The sequence below is a fragment of the Megalops cyprinoides genome, chromosome 10 (genome assembly GCF_013368585.1).
Source record: "Megalops cyprinoides isolate fMegCyp1 chromosome 10, fMegCyp1.pri, whole genome shotgun sequence".
Classification (NCBI taxonomy): Eukaryota; Metazoa; Chordata; class Actinopteri; order Elopiformes; family Megalopidae; genus Megalops; species Megalops cyprinoides.
The window spans coordinates 17,629,024-17,645,691 of record NC_050592.1 but is presented as its reverse complement, the minus strand read 5'-3'; the positions used below and the strand labels follow the sequence as shown (position 1 = coordinate 17,645,691).

The following is a 16,668-nucleotide window of genomic DNA, read 5'->3' as shown; positions in this document are numbered from 1 at the left end:
TGTTCTGAGTACAAAGCTCCCATTGTGGTTGTCTCTTGTCATTTTGCAGACCCTGTATCGATATGTGCTGGATGACCTGTACGAATATCCTTCTCTGGAGAAAGATTTGAAAGAGTTCCAGAAACTTCTGCGCATGCATCGCAGGCAGTGAGTCATATTTGTTTCTCTCTCAGTGTATCCGACAGCATGCAGTGGACATGTCCTTCAAGTACTGTATGTGCTCGTTTTAGTCTATATACAGACTGCATGACAGCATACCTATGGCAAGTCACCAGTTCAATATCTTATAGGTCCCCTTTAGCATTAAAGACAGCTTCAGAGATCCTCGGCATGTTGTCATGAGGTCCTGTAACTCATCTCATGCTCTGTATACAGCGGTGTAGACATCCCAGAGGGTTTCTAGGGTTCAGTTCTCATGTATTTTTTGTAGTTTAGTCCCAGAGTTTCTCAATCACATTTCAATCAAGGAACTGTGATGGATAAGTGCCTCCCCCTCAACAGCACCTACACACTTCTTATACTGTACCTGTACACACTAACATAATGGCAAGTGGCATTATACTCGTATCCTAGGCCTTCAAACGTTTGGCTAATCTCAGAAATCTAGTTTTTCATTGCTAGATATAAGTATATGTGTCATAATGTGATGGGTTATTCTTTCTGACTAGCAGTGTATTATACAGGATAGCGAACAAGGGTGTTAATATTAATAGGTAATCAGCTAACAAAAAGGATGTTGTCTTAGTCTTTAAAGGGTTGTAAATATTAAAAATGCTTATAGGTATTGATTAAATGACAGGTGGCCACAGAGGGCATCCATTGTACACAGAGCCTCTCGCTCCTCAAAACATCATTCATCTATTGGACAATTGTCACAAACAGCTGCTTTTAGCATCACATTAGCATTTTGAATACAAAGGGCCTGTATATGAGAAGGGGAGAAATGATGTCCATTGATTCCGGGGAGTGAGAGTTCATCTCCGTCCTGTCAGAAGGAGAGGCGGGGCTGTGCTCCGATGTGAATGTCGCTGGATTCCTCCCTCTGTCTGAAATGGTGGAGATGGGGGAGATGACTGAGGGGGGGTATGTTGACTGTGACTGAGGAGCTTTGTTGTCTGTGGGCTTTGTGCTTCCATGCACTGGGATTACAGTCTGACTCTGTCCTCACAGACCTCACACCATCTGCAGACTGGAAACAACACTTTGTAGGGAGTTGGCAGAGGGAGCGTCTCCTCAATTATTCTCTTTGAAAAAACTAAAACAGTACAATGTGATAGGAAAAAAGCTGAAATAAGAATAAAAAAAATGTATTTCTGTATTGAAAGGCAAGCAAGAATTTTTCATGTTATGACTCAGTACGGCTGCAAACCCACATCCTCCTGGTGTCAGAGTGACTGCTCTAATCACATTACCACCCAGTTGTGGTCTTTACAGCATGGGTCGTCATATGATAGTCGCATGCCGTAGTCTTCATCCTGAGGTTCTTGTTAGCTGCTGTAAGGGTTTCTTTTTTTCAGGGCAAAAACCAACATCAGATTGTTACTGTCTAAGAAAATCCCAGTTGTCAGTGAAAGATTCCTGTCCCTGATTGTTTAAACTACACTCATCAGCTAAGAAAAGATCAGATATGTAGTGTTTCTTTTTATGTGTATGATGGATTAGGGTTGGCTTGCACTTTGACCTTTTAGTGTAAACAGGCAACTGTGGTCTGAAACAACTCCAGACACTATCTGCCCCCCCCATCTTCTTCCCCATCCCCCCCATCCTCCCCATTGGACAAAACAGAGCCACATCAGTAATTTTAGATGACAATTCAATCATTATGTTTCTCCGCTTTATTTTATGTATTATATTTTAACCTTCATCTGAGGCACTTATTGTATTGCCACTATCCAAAGAGCTTAAATGCTGGCTGGACCATATGTGACCAGCCGGGTGGCACTTATGATTTACTGATAACTGCAGAACTGATAACTACAGTTATGGTTTATGGTCAGGGTCTCTTTGAGAGGACCTCATAATAAAAGTTGTAACTGCAGAATCCTGCTATGTGATCTACTCACAGATAACCACAGTGAAGGTTATACCCACAGATGACACCAGAGAAAGTTGCAACTGCAGATAACTGCAGCAGAGATCACAGCTGCCAGCTACTGCAGTGAAGGCTTACTCACAGATAATTACAGTGAATACTATAACCACAGATGACAACAGGGGAAGTTACAACTGCAGATAACTGCAGCAAAGATTACAAATGCGGATTATTGCAGTGAGGGTCTACTCACAGATAATCACTGTGAACAAAATAACCACAGATGATCACAGGAAAGGTTACAACTGCAGATAACCGCAACTAAGGTTATAACCACAGATAACCACGGGGAAGGTCAGAACCGCAGATTGAATGTTAGCCGCAGTGAAGGATATAACCCTTTTGTTCTTGTGCTCTCCGAAAAGGGTCTGAGATGGAGGAAAATGAAAAATGAGAGTAATTGCTCAGATGGGACCAAAGGGACATGTGTAGCAGGACCAGCGGGCTGAGGGGAATAGAGTGCTCATTACGGACAGTCATGCAGTAAAACGCAGATGGTTTATAGAGAGTTCTTTTAAAGGAATAGAAATATTGGCAGCAACATTGCAGGAGAGCCACTTTAATTGCCTGCATGTTTTGAGTGTAAGCAGAGCGCTTGTTCGGGTTGGTCTGACCAGCAGAATAATTTGGGTAGATAAGATGGATGGATACATGCAAGTAGAATCTGTCTGAATAAAAGATTTATGAGATATTCAGGCCTCAGTGTGGTACCCAGTGTTTTAATTTCATTCATAAGGCAAACAACTTGAACAGGAAAGATGACAGGAGGCAGGGCTGACAGCTGTCCCTCACATAAGGTTCATGTGATGAATGCTAAAATATTGCTGCGAATGATGGATGGAATAGCCAGAAAGCTCTTTATTTTCTCAAGGGCATGTCAGGCTCACCTTGAAGTGCACAGATTGTTTAATTGCAGCGCAGATAAGATTATCAAATATATTTAAGTACATTTTATTGTTAACATTTTAGAATGATAACAATAATGAACAGTGGTGATGCTCTGTACTGAATAACAAGGAGCCTCCAAGGTAATCCTCATGAATGAATGATGTCATTTCCTTTATTGAGCACGGCTCTGATGCGATGGTGTCCCTCTCTCCCCAGCACGGTGGACGAGTACTCCCCGCACAGAAAGGTAAGAGCTGCATCTGTATTCATGTGAGGTTTTCTGCTATCTCAGGCAATCATATATATATATAGAGAGAGAGAGGAGAGAGAGAGAGAGAGAGAGAGAGAGAGAGAGGATGGGGTACAGAGATACAGAAGCAGAGAGAGAGAGAAACAGAGCAGGGAGGGTGATGAAACTGAAGAAAATGGTGAGGGAGAAAAAGACAAACGGAGAAAAGGACATAAAGAGAGAGGGGGGGGGGCTCATTCAAGGTTTTTATTTTTTATTACTCAGAGAAGGCCCAATACAGGGTCTAAATGATCCGGATCTAAAGTCATTTCTATCATACAGAGGTAATTAAATTTTATGCCACTGCTGATTGGTATTTTTAGCCACAGTGTTCTTTTTGAATGATTTTACTTCTGCTGCTAATTAGCAGGCATTCGTAGTGGCGCAATGAGAAAATGAAATCTAGCAAAGGGTGTCTGGGTGGACATATCAAGCACTTATAAATTGGTTAATTCTAGTTTGGTGTTTGCTTGTTATGTCTGACTACATCACACTACACATACCCTTCAAAAACCTTTTGACTCTTCTGGAGTCTAAAATACAAAGCAATTATCATAAAATATGTTAAATGTAACAGTGATATAATTATTGAGTAAATCTTCAGGGAACAGTTCTAGTTGCTCTTTCAGGTGATTGGGATTTGTGGTTTGGGATTTCTGTATTTCTTTTTTTTTTTTTTTTTTTTTTTAGCTGTCTGAGTAACAGATGTGGCTTCCACATCACTATCGTCAGCACATTTCCTTTGGGAATCGAAGCTTGGGCTGCCTCATAGAAAAGTAAAGTTTTCACACAATGCGAACGCGTGTGCTCAATGGCCTCCATTTCCCCCCTTTCAGAATAAGGCTCTCTTCCACCAATTGAGTCTGAAAGAAAACTGGCTCCATCCCAGAGGACCACAGAGGGAGACCAGGGAAGGTAAGCAATAATACATGGGATTTCTCACATTCTCACAGCCTACGTGTTTTAAAAAGTGAATGCCTGCAAACACATTAGGCCTTTTGGAAAATGAAAAAAAAAAAAAAAAGTACTTGGCAGAGAGTAGAAGTGTCACATAAAGAGCGTTACACTCTAGAAAGACCGGAACACTGCCCAACAGAAAGACAAGAATTCATGAGAGAAGAATGGACCTGTTCCATTGAAAAGCCAGACATGTTGTGTGTGGACATATTATACAGTTTGGCATTTTCAGTTATTTTAAAATTAATGGTAAAATAAACATTTAGCTGATTGAAATGGCTGCACAATCCAAGATGAATGCATTGGGTAGTTAGGTCCTGATTCTACCTGCATGCATACATGTAAACCCTGGTGAATTACAGGAAGAACACGCTCCTCTGGGGTCTGTAGATTGTTTCCCAGCTGAAAACAGGCCAACAGAAATAAGAGAACAGTGCAGGCATCATGACCAAGACATACAGAGACCTTGAATGCTACCCAGCAGCAGCTTAGCTACTTCAGGAGGGGAACCAGTTTTCTCATAAGTCATTGGACCTGTACATTTAGAGTTCAAGAGTTCACACAAATAATTTTTCCAGTTTACTTGGTTTTGTCAAAATTTTCTTTGCTTGATTATTAAAATTAGGTAATCAACTGTGTGCATTTACAAAATTACACAATCTTCAACTACGATTTATTATTTACAAAAACAAAAATAAATGTCAAAACGTAGTTAATTCATTGGTGCAGGGTTTGAGTAGAAACTCATACACAGAGGGACTGCAGAAAGTTTGCCATCCCTGGGGCTTAACTTGCCCTATCTTATCACTTGTGATGGTCCAGTGCATCCATCACAAACAAAATGCATCATGGGATGGGCTGATATAATGGAATTCACTGGGCCATGCACCTGAGCGAATTACATAGGATTACCCGAATTTCTGGTGGAATGCACCTCTCCCACACTGTCTCTACGGCATTTGTGTGATTGCAGGTCTATGGGTCCAAACCCTGGATATTTGCTGTCAGATTTTATATTCTGAATTATGGCTCTGTAAAACTCCGTTGTGCCGAGCAGTGTATTCAGTGACACTTCATATCGCTGTGAAAAAGTTTCAGTTGAGCCAGTAAATGGAGTTATAACATTGGTTCCCCCTCCCTCCTCAGTGTTCTGTCATGTGTATGTGACTGTGGACTCGTACCTGAGCGTGAGGACACAGGTGACCGTGGTGGCCCAGGACCTGCTCCATGCGGTAGCTGAGAGGCTGGAGTGTGCAGAGGACGACATGGTGCTGGTGGCAGTGACCTACCCCGGAGGTAACAGCTCCTCCCATGACCCTCTTCCCTTGGAGGAAGAATCTGTTTTCCAAATAAACACTTCGGTTAAAAACAGTGAGTCACTGTTAACATGTGGCTTCAACCATTTTGGAGTTCATGACTCTCCCAACACTAGTTTTAAGAGTGGTGTGAAAGCTTCCTCTGGTTCCTATCCAGCCCGGTAAAACTAGACGTAAATCATAGGTGTGGTGTGGTTGCAAAGGAACCAGGCTTATGAACATAAGGTGGCAGATCTGAATCCTAGATGAGCCACTGTAACCTTGAGCAAGGTACTTACCCTGAATAATTTCAGTAAACATCCAATGGCATCAAAGGGAAATATGCCAGATTGTGAGCACTGTAACGTGCCCTGGATAAAGGCTTCCATCAAGTAAACAAATATAAAGGGAAAGTGTAAGGTGCTTCAATGTATTTACACCCCTGAGTGAATTACTGTAGTAGTTTCTCCAGGATCCACCTGCATAAATGGGTTGCTAAATGTATATGATATATAAAGTGTTTTTAAGCTTTGAAAGTTGTCCTGGATAAGGACAGTTGGCATGTTATAATCATTTTTCAGGGATTTATCAGTCTGAAATTTGTGGATGAATACTTTATTTGCTGATACATATCAATGATGACAGAGCATTTAACAAGTATAATTTCAATAAATACCCAGTGGTCATTGATTAACTCATTTATCTAAGAACTCCAGCTTCTGCGAGATCCCAGTATTTTAATCTTAAGACCATGAAACAGTGAAATTTGTTAATTGGCTGTGTTTGAACCAATTAGGACATGCCATATTCTACAAAAAATGCATTGCACTGTGCTGCAATTGCACATTGCACTGTGCTTGGAACACTATAAAGCAGTAACATTCTATTGTGCACCTGATAGTGGATAATGCTCCAACTGACTAATGTCTCCTCTCTGTCAGCTTTGTCTCTCTGTCTCTCTCTCACTCTCTGTCTCATATTCAGATTTTTGCTTTATTATCATGACCTCACTCTCAGTACTGCCAAAGAAAGGTTGTAAATATGAAATATATGATGGTGATGAAAAATAACAATGAGGATGTTTTATGTTCTGGCATAAATCTAGCTAAAATGCAATAATAAGTGGAAAAAAAATTCATGCAAATAATTTTCTCCTTTTGTGCAGAAAAACTCATTCTTCAACCACATGACAGCATTTATTCAGAGGCGCTGACTGTGCCAGGGAGACTGCTCGTGTGCCGGAAAGATCTGAGTGAAATAATGGTATGACCCAGGACCTTCTTCTACTGGGTATCAGTAATGGGCCAGTTTTATACTGGAAGAGTATAGCACATGTATGTGTCCTTGTAGCTTGATAGCACAGGAAATGCGAACATCTGATTTTTGGACATTTTAATTCTAATGACTTTAATTAAAAATGCAATATTGTGATAGTGTTGCTCTGTCTTTTTCTCCATACACAATACTTCTTGGGTTACAGTGGCTTCTTGGCATTAGTTTATAATTACCAAGGAGCTGTGAAATAAATTGGGTTAATTCCCCATGGTGAGGCAGTGATGGCTGGGGACCCGGGATTTTTAATCATGAAGGCGAGTTCCAATGTTGCCTCTCTCAGCAGCTTGGCTCAGCACAGCTTTCTCTGCCTGCGATACGGTTGAGTGATTGGGCACAGCAGATATGCATTCACAGCACAATATCCACAGTTGAAACCAAGCTGTAAAAAGCACACAGAGAAGAACAGATTTTTGTTTTGTGGAAGAATTCTTAAGACATATTCATCATTTTCGCATGTTAAAAAGTAAGCATATGAGTTCAGAATAGGGTTGGTCAGGTGCCATCGTCTCCTTATTGACAGGGCTTGGCACGTCTGCAGAATGATTGCAGGAAAGACCTGAATGATTTGCAGTTTTACAAATATTATCAACCAATTTATGGATCTAACATTGGAGTGGACACAGTGCCCATGGGACTAATAATGCTACTAATTATTTAGTTTGTTGTAGATTGTGGTTGTGGTTTATATTGCCTATTTACAATGCACATTGTATTTTTTATGATCATTTGTTTTTTTTGTAGTATTATTTAGTAATAAAGCTGTTTATTATTAATACTATTTAATTCTGATCTATGTGTTACCTTTAAGTTATTTTAATTCTGTCAGATGTGTTTCCCTTTCAGGGTATTACATGCTCACAATTCCAACAAAAACACATTTATAAAAATTATATCAATCCTGGTCATAGTTATTTGTGTATTTTTCCCACATTTCTGATTGTGATGTGTGGTTTTCTTGTAGAACCCATTCAGTGACAGTGCAGAACTCCAGCAGAGAGCTGTCAGACTGCTGGGCATGAACACGTGGGATGTGTCTGTCGCCCTCACTAACTTTGACTGGAGCCTCTTCAACTCGATACATGAGGTAAGTCCTTTCACGCTTCAACTCCTAGCACGGGGTGACTGAGTACAGGAAGCAACTCTCACCACATTTTCAGACATTGAACACCTTGCTCACTAAGGCTTTGGACCGGAGTTCACTCTCTCATGACTTGATACAGGTTGTTGCTTAAAACATAGGATTACTTTCTCACTATAGCCCAGTAAGCTGTTAGCTCTCAGTACGTGAAACAGAAAGTAATGCCCACATAAGTTTACAAGTCATGTGTAAAACCAAACTAAAAGCACAGCCAATGTGGTTTGCCTCTTCCTTACATGTTCCATACATATTACTTCCTTCCTTAATGGCCACACAAATCACTACACAAAACAGGTAAGCAATTAACTGCTATAAGCAATATTGATGGTGTGAGTATTTGAGCGAAATCCATTTATTTGATGCAGATGATAGTGCATTAAGTGCAATGGGTAATTTACTGTAGCTTTCTTTGTCACTGTCTGTTTCTTGTTCTTTTTCCAATACTTTTTCTGGTCGTCCTCCTCAAACCCTTATACATCCTCCACCACAGCAAGAGCTGATCTACCACACGTTCAGCCGTCAGACTGGTGGTGGCCACACGGTGGCGCTGGACCTGCTGCTGCAGCGCTGTAATGAGGTGCAGCTGTGGGTGATGACGGAAGTGCTGCTGTGTGCCTCACTGTGCAAGCGCGTCCAGCTCTTCAAGAAATTCATCAAGATTGCTGCCCAGTGAGAAGCTCTCCTTATCTATTCATATTGTAGTCATAATGATGATTAATAATAATTAGTTCTGTAGTAGTGGTATTAAAGCTCCCTTATCACGCAAGTGAGAAAACATTTTCCCACATGTAGAGATGTAGACTGTAGATCATGTCGATTCACAGAGATATTTGCGGGTACAGCATTTTTCAAGGCATTAATGAGATGTTGCTGTTGGCAAACTGGTCTTTAGAGTACAACTACTAAACATCAAGTTGTATAAATGGATAATAATTGTATAAAACCTATTTACCTATTCTGTGAATCAAGCATTTAACTTTCATATACACTATGAATGTATAATATGACCCCCCCTCCCCCTTTGACAAAAAATGCTGCCATAATTCTTCTCTGTTACACAACATAAATTCATATGCATGGTATTGTTCTAACTCATACATTCTTCCCTATACAGTAGAAGCTTCACAAGAAATTATTTCAAAGCATGCTACTCGGTATTTCTTAAATTCTGTTGTATAACTTGGCCCTGTATTTTCTCATCATGTTGTCTTTCAAACTTTGTATCACATCCAAGTCTCAAAAAAGTCAAGGTCAGACAATTTCAGCTACATTACAGGAAGAGAAAAGATGTATTCTTCCCTCACACTGTTTGGCATTTGGCACTTCGATGTGAGAGACTTTGAATACAGAGTGTAGAAAGAGGGTATACACAAGCCCAGGTGCTGCTGTAAGGGGAGCGCAGTTCGTTATCCCTTTATGTTATGTAGTGTGTCAGGGCTTGTAAAGGTGGTAATGTGTGTATATGTACCTTATAAGAATAGATGTACTATCCACGGTGTATTTTTCAGTGGTAGTGTATGTTCATGTTCATGTTCATGGAGATATTATATACCTTGACACTTTTTAGAAATGTATATCTCCCTTCCATGGTTGTTGTGTGCAGTACAATCTGCAGTATACATTTTAGATACGTGAGTGTGGATCTCAAACAGAAATCAGCTGTCTACACATAAACCAACCAACCATATACACATTTGGAGCGTCTTAATTCTTGATACATGTAGACTATATATTATTTATTACAGCTTGCTTAGTTGGCAGACGCTCTCGTCCAGAGTGATTTACATGAATATTATGGCAATATACTTTAAATGCATATTTATATGGGTAAAAAGAAAAAACAGTTACACAGAAAAGTTTAAGGCGTTAAAATACAGTGAAAGCATATGACAGGAAGTGTGTATAACAGCTATCCTTCAGAGCAGCATAGCAACATCATACTAATGAGCACATAGAACCTAATAATGGTATACACAGTCAACAGTACCATTGTTGACTGTTACAAACATCTGCACAGTGCTGCTTGTGTCCCAGTTGCTTTTCTGGTAGAAAGAGCTGCATTGTGGGATTGCAGGATAGTCTGGCGCGAATTCAGCTAGGACATTAGGCTGAGTATATTCTGTGATTCTTTTATGTCCCTTACAGCACATGCTGCCCCTTATCTCTCTGTGTGTGTGTGTGTGTGTGTGTGTGTGTGTGTGAGAGAGAGAGAGAGAGATTTTGGATGAGGGCTGGGTGGAGGGGGTGGCAGGTGTAGGAATGGGACTCCAAACTCCCTCTTGCCTGTACAGCACATATGGACAGCACAGAAGCACATTGGCCCATCTGTCCCGTCCAGCAGTGTCTCAGTCACACAGTCATCTGCAACACCAGTGACCCATGGGGGTTTGTCCAGACTGCACAGTCTCTCTGTGTACAGAAAAACACAGCACAATAATCATTGAGTGTTTTGATGAACATGTGGTTTTCTAGGTGTCAACGTCCAAATAATATTTGATAAATGTCACATTAATGAAAGCTAATACTGGATTGTCCTGTGTCCTGTCTGTCTTTCTCAGCTGTAAAGCCCAGCGGAACCTGAACTCATTCTTTGCCATCATTATGGGTCTCAACACAGCTGCAGTCAGCCGGCTCAATCAAACATGGGAGGTAAAAGATACAACACCAGCACACACATACACACACACACCCACACACACACAGACACACACACACACACACACCATACCAAGTTTGATTGGAAGCCACAAAGACTTCAGCCAACAGAGCAGTCATTCATGTCAGCAGAGGGTTGGTTAAATATAGCCACTGAGCTGAGTCAAACTGCAGATTGCTGACCTATTTGATTGACCTTGAATATACCAGAATGGCATATTGATTGGACTATAACCTCTACATAATTTTGACCACATATACAACAGTATTTAATAAAATGTTGTCATTTTAATTTGCAAACATTTAAGCCATGTGAAAAACCATCACACCAAAGACACCACTTCAAATAGTTCTGCCTCTGTCCACATACATGACTTTCCATATGCGACCTCACAGGGCCTCCTAAGGCTGTGGAAGATTTCCTCTTTCTGCATCTAATGGCTCCTGCTGAAGACTGTTTTCTGTGCCATGTGTGCATACATGTTTAACATGTGAGAGTGGGGGTGTTAGAAGTGTATTGCAGCTTCCTGTTTGCCTTGACATAACTGCTGTTTCTTTGGGTATTTGTCCTCTAGCAAACAACTTGTTTTTGGTTTGTTTCTGCTTTTCCAGAAAGTCCCAGGCAAATTCAAGAAGCTGTTTTCAGAGCTTGAAATGCTAACAGTAAGTTATCCATTCTTAGAGATGAAGCCAAATGTGCATAACAGTCTAAAATGTTCTTTAAAATAGTGGGCCAGTTACATTTACATCCCCACTTTGCCATTTGTAGACACTCTTATCCAGAGGAACTTACAAAACTGAATATCAAGTGCATCTGATATAAAGTTGCATGAAAGACAGTACATACAGAACACACCTGACTACATTAGAACTCGGGGAATGCGTATTTCTTACTTCAATACATACATACTTCAATAAATACACACATGCTATTCATTAGTGGAATACAACATACCCTACAACAAGACAGTTACAAAAGGTAAGGGGAAGATAGGTAAGCTTGGCACTGCCAAGACGCAGTTTGAAGGGCTTGGTCTGCAGTCTGCAGCAAAGGCCTATGACTTCATCATGCTGCGGCTTTACCCACACACTGCGTCCAGGGACATTGCAGCAGATGGTTCTGTCTGTGGGGACACCTCTGGGCCACAGCAGACGGTGTTGTTATGTTGGCATATTGAACATGTCTCCCTTGAGACTGACTGATGTGTCATTGCAGGACCCCTCCCTCAACCACAAAGCCTACAGGGACGCCTTCAAGAAGATGAAGCCCCCCAAAATTCCCTTCATGCCACTGCTTCTGAAAGGTAAGAGCCATGCAAGCAACACTCAGATTCATGTCAGAACAGTACCCAGGATACTAAAGGTCTCACCTGCTATGAAGCGACATTGTGTTTAAATGGCTGTGCTTTGAATGTCAGTATATTAACCACTATGGATTTAGATTTGACCCCTGTGGGTTCAAATCCCTGGTTGGCACTATGAAGCACTTTACCTTACAGGGTGAATACTGAGCTCTTAAATAATGTGCTAATTACAGATGTAGAATTTGTGCTGTTTGTCCTGTGTTGGTATCAGTGAGACTTATTTTGTTCTTTTTTTTACAGACATCACTTTTATTCATGAGGGCAACAAAACTTTTCTTGATAACCTGGTAAATTTTGAGAAGCTGGTAAGTGTAACAATATGAATTTAAAATGTATGTTTTGTGTTTGTTCAAGGCCTTATTTGTTGAAGACAGTGCTTGTTAGTGCATTAAAATATTGTCAACATTTCCTCTTTCTTCTCACCTAGCACATGATCGCGGACTCTGTTCGTCTCATCCGACACTGTCAGACTGATCACATGGGTGGGTATCCATGGCAATTTTTTCTGCTTGCCACTGCTTGTTTCACATCAGATGAAATTTGTTTTAATCCTTGCTTAATGTGGCCATAATCAGCATGTTAAACAGATTATGGCCTCAGTAAAAGGGCAATATGAGCTGTCCTAAATTTGTTCTCAACATTTGCAAAAGTGTCACACTCTTTTTCAATGCTCATACCAAGTGATATGTTCAGAGGCTACTGAATACATGTTGAGAAAAAGTAAATAATCCAAATTTTGCAGTAAGGACAAGTGGTCAGATTAAATAGATACCTTTTTCCCTGTATGGGTGACATGGTAGGCAGATTCAGGATCAACGAGGTGTGGTCTCCACATGATGTGTCTGGGTGGGAACCAGTGTTGTCCTATGAGGGAAGAATTAAGCTCTCTTAGTAGACATATGTTAGGCCTGACCACATGTCTCGCATCAACTGTGCCCTCAACTGAGATAATGTATGCAGGGTTAAGCAAGGTTAAAGGTTAAGCAATCAGAATCAGCGGGTGCCACTCAATCAGCAAGGTATTTCTCATTACAAAAGGGACAAATAAGTAAAAAAAAACAACACAACACCCTGTGTTCCATGCCTGCTTATTTCAGTTAAGCACACGGTTATGGGGCAGGCCTGAAACATGGTCAGCATGACTTCACTCTTTGGAGGAAATAAGTGTCAAACCTCTCAGTGTTTAGACCTGCCCTCCTCCTTCTATGGAAGGTTGCTTGAGCTGATAACAATACTCTTTTTATGTACAGCTTTCTTAATGGAGGTAAAAAACACAACAGATCATTTCCTAATTGAGATCCCACCCTTTGTCCTGACCTGTCTTATCAGAGAACAGGACACAAGCATTACATCATGAAATAACAACTGGAAACAAGTCCTTTCCCACAGCAAAGACCTTGTGAACATTTAAACATCCCATTTGAATGACATCAGAAATGAATGGGACTTGGTGGCTGTTCAGGATCTTGGCTGGCAGTTGGAAGGTTGCAGGTTCAGATCAAGGGTGGGGCACTGTGATGCTTCACCTAAGTAATTTCACTAAATATTCAGTTTTTTATATGTATGGTGTGTCAAAATGTAAGATGCATTATGCAGGCTACATACATTTGGGTATGGATAAGGGAAATCTGTTGTACAGATGTTATTAATCTCTACTGAGGAGAATTTTTCAAAGTGTTCACATTTGGTGTCCTCGTGTCTACTAGGGAATGAAGTGGCCCAGAAAGACAGCCCAGACGTCAGGACCTATGTTCAGTACCTTCACATCATCGACAATCAACAGACTCTATTTGAGCTGTCCCACAGACTGGAGCCCCGAGTGTAAAGCACCAAAACACAGCCCCCTGACTCTTGAACACTTTGAGAGGGTGAGAAGGGAAGCACTCTTAAACACTACTTTAACTGCATGGCACCAACCCAAGCAGACACATGATTGGCCAAGCTCCTGTGGGAGTGAACGAATAGGAATCCCTTTGAGCTGAGCCTGAAGTATCAACCGCATGCACCAGCTCATCCACCAGGGGGAGAAAGAGGTCCACACAGCCAAACACTGACCAAGAGATGTAACATAACCAAAGGAGAGACTGTGATTTACTTGTTTCAGGAACTCTGATTAAGTGATTACATCTTTATTTTAAGAGTTTCACACATAGATAATCCACAATACTATGGAATACACAAAGATGAGCCAAGAATGTCCTCTATTTCAGTGGACACATAGTGATAGATGTGTTAAGACTGGGCCAAGTATCCTGATTCAGCAGGATAGTAATTCACACAGTATGTGCACATCACAATAGCTTAGCGTAAGAAACAAACCTTGACACAGTGAAACTCCACAACTGACACCTGTCAGGGTACAATGTGAAATGGTTTAAAATAGCAGTATTATTTGTGAAAAGTCAGTTACTTTTGAAACGTGATGGATGATTTCTTCTAGTTGACCCCTAAATTATTGCCATCACTATGCGGTTGAAAAAATTTGTGCACGATTGTTTTCACTGGTCACTTGTTTTGTTGCAGGATACCAGTTTGCTCTTGCAATTTCCTTTGTGTTAATTTGTACTTCCTGTACTTTCTCATCCTGTCGTATGAAACCTGGTGAGATTTCTGAATTGCACAGATGTTTTGATTTAAAAAGAAAAAGTATTGTAAATGTACATTGATATATGTTACATGCATTATAATTTTTGTCACATACTTTTGCTGCATTACACTGTATGTATATATATTTTGTTTGTACTTCAAAGCCAGCCATAACATGTTACCATTTGTCAGTGCCAAACATAAACCAAATGATGCAATGTAAATTATCCAGTTTTATTTTCAGTTGTTATGCCTCAAGTTGAAAAAATTGTGTACAGAATAATACAATTGCACATGTCAACAGTGTCTCAACCTGCTACTCTATGTGCAGAGATATGTGTGAGCTGTGTAACCATGAAAACCACATCCAAAAGTCCAGCGCAACGCTGACAATTGACGGACAATCAGAGGGTAACACTGAGATAACATGTCACTATACCCTGTTGTCTCTCAGCTTATGGCATTATAAAGGAATTAGCAATAGTAGCACCATAAAATGAATGGTGGTAGTTTAGTTTTACATACTAGAGAAAGTGTTGTTTTTTCCACATGCAGATTAGATGAGATGCCTTCAACAGATATTGAAATGTTGAAACTTGGTACTAAAACAAACAAGTTGTTCGGTCTCTTGAGCAGCAGAAACGCTTAATATAGTAATTGCTGCCTGTCTCACAATGCAAATTCATTATTGTTATTACCTTATTCCTTCATTTTTGACTGAAAATGTATACTGTTTTACTCACAGAATGGTCCCTCTCTTTTATGGACTACTTTTTATAATCAAGATATTCTATTTCCAGTCATCATTGTCCTGCCCAAGAAACTCACTGCTTTTTTTCAAGAAAAGAATCAAAGAAATTAAAGCATTGTATGTAACATGTCTACAGCACTTGAAAACCACTGAGTCATGTTGTATCTGTTTTGACAGGTGTTAGATTTTCAAAAATGCATTTTCTTGAAATCTGTAAACTCGTCCCTTGCTTTGTTTGACTGAAGGGGGCATTAAGACTTATTTATTGGGTAGAGTTATTTATTTGTGTTTTGACTGAGGACAGCAGCAGTTGCTTTGTAGATGTGGTGGAAGCTCACACCATGAATGAATAGTAGCCGTCATACAAAACGGTCCAGTGAGATTGAGCTGAGTTGGTCTGTATGACATGGCGAAACCATGGATTGACCAATGAACTTAATGAGCATGGAAACCGAGTCCTCTGGAACGATATTCTAACTGTAAATATGCTTACAATGTGTCAATTACTATTATTATAATTTGTATTTTTAAAAAAGCGCCACAAAGCAATACATGTCCATTGTGTCTGTGTTCTGTCTGGCTTCTGAACCATGCCTCCTTTATAATTGAGGGTTTTTACAGTTATTCCAAAATGTAACAAAACAAAAAAAAATAAAAGGTTTTATGTACCATTAATGACAGCACTCCTAGTCTCTGTGTTTTGATTTTTGAGATTCTAATGTGTACAGTTATCATCCAGTGGATTACTGGAGCTTTTCAAGCTTTTCAGGGTACGGACGTTAACACCCACAGATTCTGATAACTGCCGTGGGATCTTTAATTAGTCAGGACCTTGATTCAATGTATCTTCCGAAAGATGGCATCTCCTACAGCACAGCGTCTGTTCAAAGGGCCACTGCCGGTAATAATACAGCACTTTTCCCGGATGGTTGCTGTCAATGTTGGGATTAAATGTATAATTCTAAGAATTGTTGTCATGGTTTTCTGAGAGTTTGTGTGTGTCAAAAAGATGCCCTGTTTTATTTTCTTACACCATGAAAAAATCAGATGATAGGAGGCTGCAGTTTTATTTCATAATTAATCTTGAAGGGAATGGTAGAATGGTAGAATTTCTGAAATGCACAAAAAAAAAATCATGCAGTGTATCCAAGAATTCAAAGACATTGCGAGATAGCATGGCCATCTCATTATTCCCCTACCCAACAATGACTTAAGAGTGTATTTGTAACTTCAACAAACACATGTATACGTCTGTGTAAAAAATAAATGATATAGTCAGTTCATTGGTGCCTACAGTATATACAATACTGTTTTGTGA

At 40.2% G+C, this 16,668-nt stretch overlaps 1 protein-coding gene across 2 annotated transcripts in view; it reads left to right on the top strand.

Moving 5' to 3' along the window:
• The window catches only part of LOC118784315 (rap guanine nucleotide exchange factor 5-like), a 71,761-nt gene extending 55,734 nt beyond the window's left edge, over positions 1-16,027 (top strand). For both annotated transcript variants that reach the window (XM_036538509.1, XM_036538508.1), the window contains 13 exons: positions 50-147; positions 3,197-3,227; positions 4,106-4,184; positions 5,373-5,522; positions 6,687-6,784; positions 7,818-7,940; positions 8,485-8,663; positions 10,553-10,643; positions 11,262-11,312; positions 11,866-11,953; positions 12,254-12,318; positions 12,441-12,495; positions 13,720-16,027. In XM_036538509.1, the coding sequence (XP_036394402.1) occupies positions 50-147; positions 3,197-3,227; positions 4,106-4,184; positions 5,373-5,522; positions 6,687-6,784; positions 7,818-7,940; positions 8,485-8,663; positions 10,553-10,643; positions 11,262-11,312; positions 11,866-11,953; positions 12,254-12,318; positions 12,441-12,495; positions 13,720-13,838 (1,227 nt within the window). In that variant the 3' untranslated portion in view covers positions 13,839-16,027. The remainder of the gene's footprint in view (positions 1-49; positions 148-3,196; positions 3,228-4,105; positions 4,185-5,372; positions 5,523-6,686; positions 6,785-7,817; positions 7,941-8,484; positions 8,664-10,552; positions 10,644-11,261; positions 11,313-11,865; positions 11,954-12,253; positions 12,319-12,440; positions 12,496-13,719) is intronic.
• Positions 16,028-16,668: the final 641 nt, after the last annotated feature.